This window comes from Pseudophryne corroboree, chromosome 7 (assembly GCF_028390025.1).
Source record: "Pseudophryne corroboree isolate aPseCor3 chromosome 7, aPseCor3.hap2, whole genome shotgun sequence".
In the NCBI taxonomy this organism is placed as follows: Eukaryota; Metazoa; Chordata; class Amphibia; order Anura; family Myobatrachidae; genus Pseudophryne; species Pseudophryne corroboree.
Window position 1 is genome coordinate 440,979,050 of NC_086450.1, and position 16,031 is coordinate 440,995,080.

General features: G+C 47.8%; 1 protein-coding gene across 1 annotated transcript in view; it reads left to right on the plus strand.

The window, feature by feature from the left end:
- The first annotated feature begins 2,222 nt into the window (after nt 1-2,222).
- ZNF598 (zinc finger protein 598, E3 ubiquitin ligase) overlaps nt 2,223-16,031 on the plus strand; it is a 56,451-nt gene continuing 42,642 nt past the window's right edge. The window contains exons 1-5 of the mRNA XM_063934917.1: nt 2,223-2,486; nt 4,121-4,338; nt 12,403-12,515; nt 13,373-13,502; nt 14,570-14,781. Coding sequence (XP_063790987.1) covers nt 4,159-4,338; nt 12,403-12,515; nt 13,373-13,502; nt 14,570-14,781 — 635 coding nt within the window. The 5' untranslated portion in view covers nt 2,223-2,486; nt 4,121-4,158. The remainder of the gene's footprint in view (nt 2,487-4,120; nt 4,339-12,402; nt 12,516-13,372; nt 13,503-14,569; nt 14,782-16,031) is intronic.

The following is a 16,031-nucleotide window of genomic DNA, read 5'->3' on the forward strand; positions in this document are numbered from 1 at the left end:
TTTTGCACATATGCAAATCTCTGTACAAGAGATCGCACGCATTTAGGGTATATGTGGAAGGTCCCGTACCCGTGCAGCTGCCTCTTTCTTGACGCTTCAGAAACTGAGGACAGGTATTGCATTAATTTCTCTAACACATCAAATAAATAGCTACAATCATCTCATCATGATATGCCAGGCTACACGCAAGCTGTATCAGTGCAGGGGAATATTTTCCTGGCTCCCTGGCCACCACGCCTTCTCTGGTGCCTGCCCCTCTATAGGGCAGGATTGTGGACTGTGGAAGCCCCTAAACTGAAAAGCTGTGCACGCAACCAGAGCGGGGCATAGGGTACTTTCGAACAGATCAATCTCCATGCTTGATACATCACAGGGTTGTTTTATTTTTTTGTTCTATTCATTTAATCCTGGAGGCGTGATGTATTAATAAAATCCTGATGCTGGTGTCTTTCCTGATATGTGCAACCTTTTTATTTTTTTAGCTGCTCACGCATGGTCTTTTGCTAACTCCCCAACCGCACATCTGTAAAAATATTAATATAATTTCCATGAATTTTCTTTATATTAGATATAAAGATGGCGATTCCATATCTATCGAAAACGATCGATATGGGACCACTGATTGGCTATCCAGGATTTAACCCTGTAAGGTAGTGTCATAGCTGAGAGAGAGCCCTCTGGTGGCAGTAGAGCAGACATGCTGCCAGGATAAGTGGGAGAGAGAGCCGTCACACGCACAGACTGTGGAGGAGCGGCTATTAGGCCTAATTCAGGCCTGATCGCTGTTGTGCGAAATCACAAAGCGGCCAATTATCGAATGACTGCGCATGAGTAAGGATCGTAATGCGCAGGCGCAAGGCCTAACTATGAAAAAATCCTGCGTATTTTTTTATTGCTAGGCGAACACAGATTGATTGACAGGAAGCGAACATTTGGGAGTGGTAACTGACCGTTTTCTGGGAGTGTTAAGAAAAATGCATGTGTTCCCAAGCGTTTTCAGGGAGGGTGTGTGACGTCAGCTCCGGCCCCGATCAGCCTGTTTCTTTCACATTGTAGGAATAAGTCCTGGACTACGCACAGGCTGCACAGACTCGAAAATCATTAAATGGTGAGTGGCGAGCCGTTTTGCAGCTGACCGGTGTTTGCAAAGCTTTTCGCACGGCGTACGCAGACTTGCACAGGGCGGATTTTCACTTTGGCTGGGCGGCGACTATCCGATCGCAAACCTCTGTAAATTCACAGAGGTGTGATCAGGTATGAATTAGGCCCATACACACTAAGGGTTAAATTTACTAAAACTTCTAAAACAGAGAATTGGTGATGTTGCCTATAGCAACCAATCAAATGCTGTCTATCATTTCTCTATTGCTTTTTAGAAAATGATAGACAGCATCTGATTGGCTGCTATGGGCAACATTACCAATTCTCTTTTTTAGATGTTTTAGTAAATTTACCCCTAAGGTGGCTTGTTCCAGGGGAGTGACTATCCACAAAGGAAGTATCTAGAGTCCAACAGAACTCCATAACTCCAGCCGTATGCTGGGTGCAACATATCTGTCTGAAACAGATGTACCATCTCTGTTTGCTCGCGGGAACCAGTCAGGACCCTGTCGGTCGGGATCCCAGCAGTCAAAATGTTGACGCAGGAACCCCGACGTTGCTTGGAAGGCTGGCGCAAGGGTGATTAGGTTTAGGCTTCAGGGATGTGGGTTGGTTTAGGTGCCTCCAGGGAGGGTTAGGCTGCGAAGTGAGGGTTAGGCTGCGGGGGGGGGGGGGGGGGGGGGGGGGGCACATGTGCATCTGGCACTACTAGGGGCACATTATGTGTATCTGGCACTGCACAATTGGGGGCATATGTGTATCGGGCACTGCACTATAGTCGTGGCCAATGCTGCAGCGCAGTGCCTGCCAATAGTAAAAGGAAAAAAATAAATAAAACCATTGCCATCGGCCCCTCGCCCACCATCGATGGCGGAACCCTTCTGCACCTCCGCCATCGATGGTACAACCAAAGGGCACCAGGTGCCGAACATCGATGGATGGTCGATGGCCATCCCTACTGAGAAGTCCTCCTGGGAGGTAACAGTAAGCGGGAGCAAACTAGCACTACAGCGGGGGCCTCAAGGTGTGTGGTCCCCGGCTGTCAGACAGTGCAGCAGCAGTGTGGAGTAACAGCCGGCAGGAGCGGAACAATACAGGAGACATTACCACAGGAGACAGCCGGCAGACAGAGAGGACTGTGACGCTCTGGCTGCCCTGGTGCTCTCTATGGTACATTTCCGGCGGCGTGCGTCAGACAGTGACGTCTCCTTAGCCGGTAACGTGTGCTCGCTGCCTGCGTCACCTGCTGGAGCGCGGGGACTGTCTCTGGGCCAACGCCGGTTCTCACCGACTCCAGCTGGGGTCTCCGCCCGTCACTCCGGGCATCTCTAATCATCCGAGCTCCCAGCCAAGCTATCCCAGTGTCCTGCCCAGCCAGTGATCAGGTATCAGACTCAGCCCTTACCGGCCTGTCTCCCCTCACTGCTCTGTCACCTCCTCCCCAACCTCACTGCTCTGTTACCTCCTCCCCAACCTCACACCTCACTGCTCTGTCACCTCCTCCCCAACCCTACTGTTCTCTCATCTCCACCCCATCTTCACTGCTGTCACCTCCTCCTCACTACTCTCTCACCTCCTCCCTAACCTCACACCTCACTGCGGTCACCTCCTCGCACCTCACCAGTCTGTTTCCTCATTCTAAACCTCACCGGTTTTTTTTTTCTCCTCCTCCTCCTCAGCCTCACACCTCACCGCTCTGTCACCCCCTCCTCACCTCTCACCGGCCTGTCTCCCCTCCCAATCTCACAGGCCTGTCTCTCCTCCCCAACCTCACTGCTGTGTCACCTCCTCCACAACCTCGCACCTCACCTATCTGGTCAGTCTCCCCACATCCCTCCAGTCACCTCCTCCCCAACCTCATACCTCGCTTGTCTGCTCTGTCACCTCCTCCCCAATCTCACACCTCACCGGCCTGTCTCCTACCCCCACCCCTATCCTCCTACCCCCAAACAACCTCACCAGCCTATCTCCCCTCACACCTCACTGGCCTGTCTCTCCTCCGCAACCTCACTGCTGTGTCACCTCCTCCCCAACCTCGCACGTCTCCTATCTGGTCAGTCTCCCCACATCCACCAGTCACCTCCTCCCCAACTGGCCTGTCTCCTTCCACCTCACTGGCCTGTCACCTCCTTCCTAACATCAGCACTTCACTGCTCTGTCACCTCATCCCACTACTTGCACCTTATTGGTTTGTCACCTCCTCCCCAACCTCACACCTCACTTGTCTGCTCTGTCACCTCCCCCCAAATCTCACTGCTCTGTCACCTCCCCCCAAATCTCACTGCTCTGTCACCTCCCCCCAACCTCGCTCCTCACCGCTCTTGTCACCTCCCCCTAACCTCGCTCCACACCGCTCTTGTCACCTCCTCCCCAACCTCGCTCCTCACCGCTCCTGTGTCACCACCTCCCCAACCTCGCTCCTCACCGCTCTTGTGTCACCTCCTCCCCAACCTCGCTCCTCACCGCTCTTATCACCTCTCCGCAACCTCTCTCCTCACCGCTCTTGTCACCTCCTCCCCAACCTCACTGTTCTATCTCCCTTCCCCTTACATCTTGAAGGTCTATCTCCGCTCCCCCACGACTTAATTTTTTTCTAATTTCACTAACTTCCTTTTCATAGTCTCCCCCACAGTGTACCTGATTGGGAGTTGTTATCCACTGTATTTCTGGGGGTGATCTATCAAGCATTGAGAGAGATAATGTGAAGTTGGCCAAAGCATTCAATCCACTTCTGTCATCTCAGACTGCTTGATGAATGTCAAAAGCCTTTTGGCTGCTTTGAGCGACCTCTCCACTTTATCTCTCCAAGGCTTGCTATAACTCACCCTTTGTCTGACAAGTAACGTGCCATCACCACTTGTTGACAACACTATTTTTAGGGGTTTCTCGACTTCCCACTTCTCGTCCTCATATTATTACTAAAACTGGTTGCGTCTTTCTGCTCTTCCAGTGTATACTGTATGCCATGCAATGTATGCCTCTATATACCTCTATACTGACACCGTGTGTCCTCTTGCAGACCTTCCACATTCAGCACTTGTGTCTCGCCCTCTGGCCATGGCATCAAAGTCAGGAAAGACCTTGGACCATGAGAAGAACTGTGTCCTGTGCTGCCAGGAGCTAGATGTGTATGCTTTGGGAAAATGTGACCACCCCATCTGCTACCGCTGTTCCACCAAAATGAGAGTGCTGTGTGAGCAGAAGTACTGTGCCGTCTGCAGGGAGGAACTGGATACGGTAAGTCTGGAAAAATGTGGCCAAGTGGTCACAGTGTACAAAAAACGCTATCTAAAATGGGCTGTCCCTGGTGTAGTGGTCGCCTCTCTCCATTCCTCTGGAGGTGAAAGACGTTGCTCAACGGTGACCCGAAAATACTTTCTACAGTCTTATAGACCCGACTATGGACCGTTTACTTTCCAAACTTTATTTAGTGTTTCCCATGGCATGAGAGTCATCACTACACATAATTGTTTTTGCAGTTTGGGAGAGTAACATAGGTTGTTTGCTTCTTGCACTCGCAGGCAGGTCCTTAATTGTTGTAAGGGCACCATGTGGTATGAGACATTGGAAGACACACCCACTTCTAATACGTTGTCGAGACGTGATTACCCTTCTTAGCCCCACTTTCCTTGGGGGGGGGGGGATTCAATACTGTTCGCGGGCATGTAGCTTTCAGGTTAAGTGCTCAGAGCTGTTCGATGGCCTTCACCGCGCCCAGCACTTAAATCACGAGATGTCGTTTTCTGCGGCTGCTGCCCAGGGCTTAGCAGTAAAACTGCATTTTGCGGCATAAGTGCCGGGCACGATGCCGTTAGCGCATGCTAATCATGGGTTTAAAGAGCGTGGAAATTGAATAGCTCCAGGTACTTAAACCGGGAGCTCCATCACCACAAAGATAATTGAATTCCCCCAATGTTATCTTTTATGGAGCTGTTTCCTATAGACGTTGTGTATTATTATTATTATTATTATTATTTTTTATTTTTATTTTTTATATTTCAAATGTATACGTTATCTAGTACTTCTCTGCTACTTGCCTTATTTTTGTCTGTACTTTTTCTCTGTATATATCAAGAAAAAACCCCACAAAAATGCAGTTTACTGGATACACTGGGACTTAATTACAGCTGTGAACTTTGTTTCTTGTGTAGTATGCAGATTACTCATCGCCTACAGTTATCATTTACCTGTTGTAGCCAGGAGAGAGTGCACTGCACACCTTGCTATGTCATTAGTAGCATATACAGTACTGTACCTTATATGCTCATTCCACCCACAAGGAGGCAGCGGCTCTTGTCTGTGCCTTTTGAGTGTACTTTATTCTGTAAGTGTGTTCTATGTAGATTATCCGTGGAGCAGAGACTTGGAGGTGGAGATCTCCGACGCAGCCACATGGGCACAGGCCCCCTCCCAACTTCCTGCCCTGTTATTAATAACAGCTACTAGTATCATAGAGTCTCTCTGACCCCGGCCAGTTTTGGTGCTTGCTATATATAGTATCTTCCCTTGCTCTTCCATTGAAACCATGATGTAGCAGCAGTAGTAGAGTTTATTTATATGGCGCCACAAGGGTTCTGCAGCACCTAACAAAGTACATAAACAAGTGAGCTAAACAAGAAAACAGCGACTTACAGTGTAAGACAATGTAGGACAAGTACATGGTATATAAATGGGACAGGACAGTGAAATAGTCATCAGAGTTGCAGAAACTGAGGGTTCGGGGCCATTGTATTGAGTTGAAAATAGCCTGAGCGGGGAAGGCACATGAGGAGAGAGGGGCCTGCTCATGAGAGCTTAAGGTGGGTACACACCTAGAGATTTATCTGTCTGGTGGGAACAAAAATCTGTTAATATATGGAGCAATGACAATCAACCATTTGCTCCCATATGCTGGAAGGGTTACGGTCATTTGGTCGACACAACTTAGGTCGACCACTGAAGGTTGACATAAACGTTAGGTCGACAGGTCAAAAGGTCGACGTGAGTCACTTTTTCTCTGACGTCCTAAGTGGATGCTGGGGACTCCGTCAGGACCATGGGGATTAGCGGCTCCGCAGGAGACAGGGCACAAAACTAAAGCTTTAGGATCAGGTGGTGTGTACTGGCTCCTCCCCCTATGACCCTCCTCTAAGCCTCAGTTAGGTTTTTGTGCCCGTCCGAGCAGGGTGCAATCTAGGTGGCTCTCTTAAGGAGCTGCTTAGAAAAAGTTTTTAGGTTTATTATTTTCAGTGAGTCCTGCTGGCAACAGGCTCACTGCATCGAGGGACTTAGGGGAGAGAAGTTCAACTCACCTGCGTGCAGGATGGATTGGCTTCTTAGGCTACTGGACACCATTAGCTCCAGAGGGAGTCGGAACACAGGTCTCACCCTGGGGTTCGTCCCGGAGCCGCGCCGCCGACCCCCCTTGCAGATGCTGAAGATTGAAGGTCCAGAAACCGGCGGCAGAAGGCTTTTCAGTCTTCATGAAGGTAGCGCACAGCACTGCAGCTGTGCGCCATTGTTGTCACACACTTCACACCAACGGTCACGGAGGGTGCAGGGCGTTGCTGGGGGCGCCCTGGGCAGCAATGTATAATACCTTATTCTGGCTAAAAATACATCACATATAGCCCCTGGAGGCTATATGGATGTATTTAACCCCTGCCAGGTCTCAGAAAAACGGGAGAAGAAGCCCGCCGAAAAGGGGGCGGGGCCTATTCTCCTCAGCACACAGCGCCATTTTCCCTCACAGAAATGCTGGTGGGAAGGCTCCCAGGCTCTCCCCTGCACTGCACTACAGAAACAGGGTTAAAACAGAGAGGGGGGGCACTTATTTGGCGATATGTATATATATATTAAAATGCTATAAGGGAAAAACACTTATATAAAGGTTGTCCCTGTATAATATAGCGTTTTTTGGTGTGTGCTGGCAAACTCTCCCTCTGTCTCCCCAAAAAGCCAACTGATAGGAGGTTGGAAAATATCCTAAAAAGTATATACACACATACTGGTGTTATACTGCGACCAGCGATCGCCTCAGCCTGGATGGGCAGCGCTGGGGTGGCTTGGTCGGATTCCCTGACTGGAAATATTGATACCCTTGACAGGGACAGTATTTTATTGACTATAGAGCATTTAAAAGATGCATTTCTATATATGCGAAACTCTGGCATCAAGAGTAAGTGCGATGTCCATATCTGCCAGACGATGTTTATGGACACGACAGTGGTCAGGTGATGCAGATTCCAAACGGCACATGGAAGTATTGCCGTATAAAGGGGAGGAGTTATTTGGGGTCGGTCCATCGGACCTGGTGGCCACGGCAACAGCTAGAAAATCCACCTTTTTTACCCCAAGCCACATCTCAGCAGAAAAAGACATAGTCTTTTCAGCCTCAGTCCTTTCGTCCCCATAATATCTGCCCAGGGATAGAGGTAAGGGAAGAAGACTGCAGCAGGCAGCCCATTCCCAGGAACAGAAGCCTTACACCGCTTCTGCCAAGTCCTCAGCATGACGCTGGGGCCGTAAAAACAGGTGCGGTGGGGGGTCGTCTCAAGAGTTTCAGCACGCAGTGGGCTCACTCGCAAGTGGACCCCTGGATCCTACAAGTAGTATCCCAGGGGTACAGATTGGAAATTCGAGACGTCTCCCCCTCGCAGGTTCCTGAAGTTTGCTTTACCAACGTCTACCTCCGACAGGGAGGCAGTATTGGAAACAATTCACAAGCTGTATTCCCAGCAGGTGATAATCAAAGTACCCCTCCTACAACAAGTAAAGGGGTATTATTCCACACTATATTGTGGTACTGAAGCCAGACGGCTCGGTGAGACCTATTCTAAATGGAGTCACTCAGAGCAGTGATAACGAACCAGGAAGAAGGGGACTATATGGTGTCCCTGGACATCAAGGATGCTTACCTCCATGTCCAAATTTGCCCTTCTCACAAAGGGTACCTCAGGTTCGTGGTACAAAACTGTCACTATCAGTTTCAGACGCTGCCGTTTGGATTGTCCACGGCACCCCGGGTCTTTACCAAGGTAATGGCCGAAATGATGATTCTTCTTCAAAGAAAAGGCGTCTTAATTATCCCTTACTTGGACGATCTCCTGATAAGGGCAAGGTCCAGAGAACAGTTGGAGGTCTGAGTAGCACTATCTCAAGTAGTTCTACGACAGCACGGGTGGATTCTAAATATTCCAAAATCGCAGCTGTCTCCGACGACACGTCTGCTGTCCCTAGGGATGATTCTGGACACAGTCCAGAAAAAGGTGTTTCTCCCGGAGGAGAAAACCAGGGAGTTATCCGAGCTAGTCAGGAACCTCTAAAAACCAGGAAAAGTGTCAGTGCATCATTGCACAAGGGTCCTGGGAAAAATGGTGGCTTCTTACGAAGCGATTCCATTCGGCAGATTTCACGCAAGAACTTTTCAGTGGAATCTGCTGGACAAATGGTCCGGATCGCATCTTCAGATGCATCAGCGGATAACCCTGTCTCCAAGGACAAGGGTGTCTTTTCTGTGGTGGCTGCAGAGTGCTCATCTACTAAAGGGCCACAGTTATGCATTCAGGACTGGGTCCTGGTGACCACGGATTCCAGTTTGAAAGGCTGGGGAGCAGTCACACAGGGAAAAAATTTCCAGGGAGTGTGATCAAGTCTGGGGACTTCTCTCCGCATAAATATACTGGAGCTAAGAGCAATTTACAATGCTATAAGCTTAGCAAGACCTCTGCTTCAAGGTCAGCCGGTATTGATCCAGTGGGACAACATCACGGCAGTCGCCCACGTAAACAGACAGGGCGGCACAAGAAGTAGGAGGACAATGGCAGAAACTGCAAGGATTCTTCGCTGGGCGGAAAATCATGTGATAGCACTGTCAGCAGTTTTCATTCCGGGAGTGGACAACTGGGAAGCAGACTTCCTCAGCACGACCTCCACCCGGGAGAGTGGGGACTTCATCGAGAAGTTTTTTCCACATGATTGTGCACCGTTGGGAAAGACCAAAGGTGGACATGATGGCGTCCCGCCTGAACAAAAAACTGGACAGGTATTGCGCCAGGTCAAGAGACCCTCAGGCAATAGCTGTGGACGTTCTGGTAACACCAGGGGTGTACCAGTCGGTGTATGTGTTCCCTCCTCTGCTTCTCATACCAAAGGTACTGAGAATTATAAGACGTAGAGTAGTAAGAACTATACTCGTGGCTCCGGATGGGCCAAGAAGGACTTGGTACCCGGAACTTCAAGAGATGCTCACAGAGGACTCAGGGCATCTGCCGATAAGAAGGGACTTGTTTCAGCAAGTACCATGTCTGTTCCAAGACTTACCGCGGCTGCGTTTGACGGCATGGCGGTTGAACGCCGGATTCTAAGGGAAAAAGGCATTCCGGAAGAGGTCATTCCTACCCTGGTCAAAGCCAGGAAGGAGGTGACCGCACAACATTATCACCACATGTGGCGAAAATATGTTGCGTGGTGTGAGGCCAGGAAGGCCCCACGAAGAAATTTCAACTCGGTCGATTCCTGCATTTCCTGCAAACAGGAGTGTCTATGGGCCTCAAATTGGGGTCCATTAAGGTTAAAATTTCGGCCCTGTCGATTTTCTTCCAGAAAGAATTGGCTTCAGTTCCTGAAGTCCAGAAATTTGACAAGGGAGTACTGCATATACAACCCCCTTTTGTGCCTCCAGTGGCACTGTGGGATCTCAACGTAGTCCTGGGATTCCTCAAATCACGTTGGTTTAAACCGCTCAAATCTGTGGATTTGAAATATCTCACATGGAAAGTGACCATGATGTTGGCCCTGGCCTCGGCCAGGCGAGTGTCAGAATTGGCGGCTTTGTCTCACAAAAGCCCATATCTGATTGTCCATTCGGACAGGGCAGAGCTGCGGACTCGTCCCCAGTTTCTCCCTAAGTTGGTGTCAGCGTTTCATCTGAACCAGCTTATTGTGGTACCTGCGGCTACTAGAGACTTGGAGGACTCCAAGTTGCTAGATGTTGTCAGGGCCCTGAAAATATAGATTTCCAGGACGGCTGGAGTCAGGAAAACTGACTTGCTGTTATCCTGTATGCACCCAAAAAACTGGGTGCTCTTGCTTCTAAGCAGACGATTGCTAGTTGAATGTGTAGTACAATTCAGCTTGCACATTCTGTGGCAGGACTGCCACAGCCAAAATATATAAATGCCCATTCCACAAGGAAGGTGGGCTCATCTTGGGCGACTGCCCGAGGGGTCTCGGCTTTACAACTTTGCCGAGCTGCTACTTGGTCAGGGGCACACCCTGGCTGAGGAGGACCTGGAGTTCTCTCACTCGGTGCTGCAGAGTCATCCGCACTCTCCCGCCCGTTTGGGAGCTTTGGTATAATCCCCATGGTCCTGACGGAGTCCCCAGCATCCACTTAGGACGTCAGAGAGAATAAGATTTTACTTACCGATAAATCTATTTCTCGTAGTCCGTAGTGGATGCTGGGCGCCCATCCCAAGTGCGGATTGTCTGCAATACTTGTACATAGTTGTTGTTACAAAAAAAATCGGGTTGTTATTGTTGTGAGCCGTCTGTTCAGAGGCTCCTACGTTTGTCATACTGTTAACTGGGTTCAGATCACAAGTTATACGGTGTGATTGGTGTGGCTGGTATGAGTCTTACCCGGGATTCAATATCCTTCCTTATTGTGTACGCTCGTCCGGGCACAGTATCCTAACTGAGGCTTGGAGGAGGGTCATAGGGGGAGGAGCCAGTACACACCACCTGATCCTAAAGCTTTAGTTTTGTGCCCTGTCTCCTGCGGAGCCGCTAATCCCCATGGTCCTGACGGAGTCCCCAGCATCCACTACGGACTACGAGAAATAGATTTATCGGTAAGTAAAATCTTATTTTTTTTTTCATACTTAACGATCCACGTGGACTATGATTGGAACGGTAGCAGAGCGAGGCACCTTGCCCGAAGCTTGGCGAGCCATGCGAGGGGACACGGTGCACTAATATGGGTTCGCCGTCACTTTACGGAGAAAACGACATTAAAAAAAAACAGTAAAAAAAAAAAAACACACCTCATGTCGACCTTTTGACCTGTCGACATAGTACATGTCGACCTAACTTGGGTCGACCCAAAGACCGATACCCTGCTGGAAAATGGACGAAAACGGTTGTTCAGATAAATGTATTAAATCAGACGGATGTAACTTATTTGTCTGAATGACCATTGTCTGTTTTCCAGTGTTTGGGAGTAAATGATCAGTTGTAAATTGCTCCATATATTACCAGATTTTTGTTCCCACCAGACTGACTGGACAGATAAATCTTTAGGTGTGTACCCAGCATCCTGAGGGGGAAGGGCAGACGGGTGTGACACAGATGGGGTACGCAGTGAGCATGTAACAGAAGGTTTTGATGAAGTGGGTTTTGAGAGCCCATTTGAAGTTTTGTGTCATTCCTGCTGGGCTCCTCTCTGAAACGCCCTTTTAGCCATTGTAAAGGCTCTTCCTGAATGGACAGTAGCTGCAGCCGATCTATTCAGGCGCCATACCCCTAGTGTTCTGGCTGCTTGAATGTTTCACAGGGCTGATGTCAGGTCTGCAGGAGGTGTACCCAACTAACCGGATATTATAAAGATATAAGACATTATGCAGCTCTCCGCATGCTCTAGTAGGGTTGTTCCCCGCCATGTTTAGGCTGCATTTGGATGCTGGGCTTCTAGGAAGTAGAAATCTCTTTGCAGAGCGAGACTTTGCAGTGACATCACCTGTGAGTGGCAGGATGATTCAGTAACGAAGAGACTGCTCCGCTGCCATTCCGCAGAGCCTGGGTGTGGTGTGTTCATAGGGAATGAGCTCAATGTTACATTCTCCACTAAATAGTCATCACATTATTTAATAGTAAATCTAAATCTCAGCTAATATTATAATGAATTTAAACACTTTTAACAATGTTTCTTTTTGATCTGTCGCCTCTTTTCACTGTTCTCCTGCTCCCCCCTCTCTCCTGCTTGCGCTGCCTTGCATCCTCGGCCTCTGTCTTCCCGCCTGCTTCTCCGTGTTGATTACAGGGGGGTAATCTGTGACATAGACCTGCAGTGCCACCAGTACCCTCCTGTATGTTATACATGAATGCCTTCCATATACTCCATTATAGAGGCTTCATCTTTGTAGAACATTAAAGCATGAAGGATAGCTTAGATGAAACATGGCCACCTCCACTGAGTGCAGGTGCCTTGTTAAGGCTGAAGCTTAAGGGCATTTCCGTGTCCATTCTCCTGGCTGCGGAAGCCTGCAGGACAGGTGTTCAGTCTTTCTGCACTACATAACCCTATTGGCTGTGTCTTTACAGGTGGTGTTTGTGAAAAAGCTCGCCCCCTTCTCCAGTATCAGCACCCCGCAGATGCAGTGTGAGCGGAAATACGACATTTATTACAGTGACGGCAAAGTGTTTGCCCTCTACAGGTGAGGATGGGTTTATTGTCCACAGGATGTCCAAGACCAGCTGTCTTTTTTTTTTTTTTTTTTTTGTATTTAGAAGAAAAATGTTTTTTTTTCATGTAGGGTTTTATCTTCTAGCAGTGGGAATAGTACGCGTTGCCCTTTAGGTAGCATGCAGAAATGACACCCCTATTCTAATTTGGCTCTTTACTTTGATAGCAGATATTTTGGGTTAAATTTACTTCACACTTTGCTTTAAATATGATTGCGGTTTGCAATTCCATACATAAACACACTGATAAATATATCCCGTGGGTGAAAAGAGGGTGTTACTAAAGTGAAGGTGGCAGCATCAGGTGGACACAAGGAAATGTATCACAAAGAGAGCACTGGTCACGCCATGTCTGCCATGCTTCTCTGACATCAGGAAACGTTCATTCATGGATGTCTGCTTAGTGTATCCCACTCATGAGCATGAAAAGCAGCGCGGCCTGTGCGTCAGTGGGGTGACTGGGCCCACGTGCTGCAGTACTCCTCTGTCAGCCTCCCAGCAAGTGTGAGGCAGGGGACCGGTGACGTAAGAAGGCAGCCAGCCAGGACTGTTGGCTCCTGGCAGATCCTTTATAAGAATAACGATGGTTTTATAGCCCAGACCATCTGCTGGGAAACCTCCATTAGATCTATAAAAGGAGGCTGCAGATGTCTGATATCACACTTACTGTTTTATTGTAGCACCCTTGCACAATGTGCAGTTTTGTGTTTTATACGAGCGATGTGTGACTCCCTTTAAGTCATCATGATAAAATAGATATTCATATGTCCTGATTGAGCTTTTGGGTGTTTAGCCAGCTGGTGTCAGATCTCCCATATGTCTTACTCAGGCGTTTGCTTCAGCACGAGTGTTACTTGTGTCCAGAGATGAGACCCTTTCATGCCTTTGCTGACCTGGAACAGCACATGAGAAAGCACCACGAGCTCTTCTCTTGCAAGCTTTGTTTAAAGCACCTGAAGGTGAGACTGTCGGGCATTGTGTGTAAGTGTGGCTCTTATCTCTCCCTACCGTTAATGCTGCTTATTTCATTGCCCCTAGGTGGCAGCACCTATTTTGTTCCAGGACGATAAAGCCGAAAATACCAGTCACCTAAGTTGATAGATCTGTTAACCATTCCATACATTAATCACTTAACTGGCTATTTTTTTTCCCTTCAAAACCCTTCATAACATTATTTTTAAAAATATATATACATATTTAATATAGTTTAAAAATTGTTTGTTTTTAAAAATATTTAAATATTTATAATATTCAAATCTGCAGAACGGATCAAAAACTGGGGGACACAGTGGGTCGGCGCAGTCGCATGTGATTTGACCGTGCCAGTTAAGTGGTTTATACATAGGTTCTCAAGGCACCCCAATGGTCCAGGTTTTAGGTATTTCCATGGTTCAGCACAGATGGTTCAATCAAATATAGAGAGGTGCTAATTAAGCATGGATAAACTTAAAACCTGGACCGTTGAAATGCCTTGAGGACAGCTATTGAGAACCTCTGCATTAATGGCATTAGAGATATTTCACACTTTATTAACACTTGCTGTGTAGCTCAGCGCAAGTTATACTCATGAACCAAGTCGGGGTGGGGAGAGTCCGATTGGCCCAAGTCGGGGTGGGGAGAGTCCGATTGGCCCAAGTCGGGGTGGGGAGAGTCCGATTGGCCCAAGTCGGGGTGGGGAGAGTCCGATTGGCCCAAGTCGGGGTGGGGAGAGTCCGATTGGCCCAAGTCGGGGTGGGGAGAGTCCGATTGGCCCAAGTCGGGGTGGGGAGAGTCCGATTGGCCTTCATAGGGATTCCTGCACAAGAAGTGTACTGTGTGTAACAAATCCCACAATCGCCACTTTATTGCCGGCCTCTTCAGTGCTGATAAGCTACTAAAAAGCGAATACACAAATGTTAATATTCTTTATTGCTTATATTGTATTTAAGCAAACTTCTATCTCTTGTATGGCGTGCCTTTAGTGCAATCCTAGCTGTGATTTTACTCTTTCTCTGAGACCATCTTGTATCCTGTACGCCGCTTTCAGAATTTTACTTATGAGAGGACGTGGTACACACGCAAGGACCTTGCCCGCCATCGCATCCATGGGGATCCTGAGGACACTTCCCACCGAGGTCATCCTCTCTGCAAGTTCTGTGATGAGCGTTATCTGGACAATGACGAGCTGCTGAAGCATCTGCGCAGGGATCACTACTTCTGTCATTTCTGTGACTCCGATGGGGCCCAGGAATACTACAGGTCGGTGTGAGCTCTGCGAATGTTAAACACCACCTAAACAAGTGGCGCTCAGCCTTGTCGGAGGTCGTTAGGCAGGAGAGGTTCTAGGGGTCAGAGGAAATGTGAGCCACTTTGAGACTTCCACCTATAAAAATGTCCTAAAAAAAAAAAATTGGCAATAAACTTGGCATTGTCATCCCAACAAAAGGCAAGTAAGCCGGCGCTGGCTGTCTTTCCAATAATTAAAACAACTATGGATGATTGAAAAACACTTGTATTTATTAACTGACACTAATTAGCGATTGAAAAACACTTGTATTTATTAACTGACACTAATTAGTGATTGAAAAACACTTGTATTTATTAACTGACACTAATTAGTGAATAAAAACATGAATAAAATATAAAATTCACACAATCATATAAAATTAAGGGCATATATGCCCTTAATTTTATATGATTGTGTGAATTTTATATTTTATTCATGTTTTTATTCACTAATTAGTGTCAGTTAATAAATACAAGTGTTTTTCAATCATCCATAGTTGTTTTAATTATTGGAAAGACAGCCAGCGCCGGCTTACTTGCCTTTTGTTGTAAAAACTCTGTATTGGGACTGACAATCCCTTGCTGGCAGCTGTGACAGCGCGTCTGGAATTGTTCTTCTCATTGTCATCCCAACGTCTGGTGGAGTCACAGCAACCATGTATGACCAGCGTTCCTGTGACTTATGGGGTGGGGGGATACTCCATTACTCTTTTAAGAGCAGTCCTCTCAATACAGAGAAGTGTGTTTCCTTTATGCATCTTGTGACCACTTTAGTCCTTAGGTCTAACTGTCCATGTATTGTGAAGTTGCATGTCAAGGCAATCTAAATTTGTCTCTTTGCTTAACTGTATTTAGTACAGGGTAATGTGATGCTCATAGTATAAAACCCAACCCCTCTTCTTTATCGGCCATTACAATACCGCTGGAGCCTTTCCTGACTGACTGGTTAAGGAGAGAAACGTATGTGCGGTTCATAGCAGTAACCGTAGAAAGTATTGTGAGCTACTGTATATGGTATTTCTCTTTCATCCACTAGGGGACACTGGAACAGTCTTATACAATAGGGGTGTGAACCTTGCAACCGGAGGTGTGGCACAATCTAAAATTAGAATTGTCTGCACAGCCGGCTCCTCCCCCTTCACAGCCCTCCTCCCTCGGTTTGAAAAATTGTGCTAGGAGGAAAGAAGCACAATATGGGAGCTCTGCTCCATAAAGAAATTTAT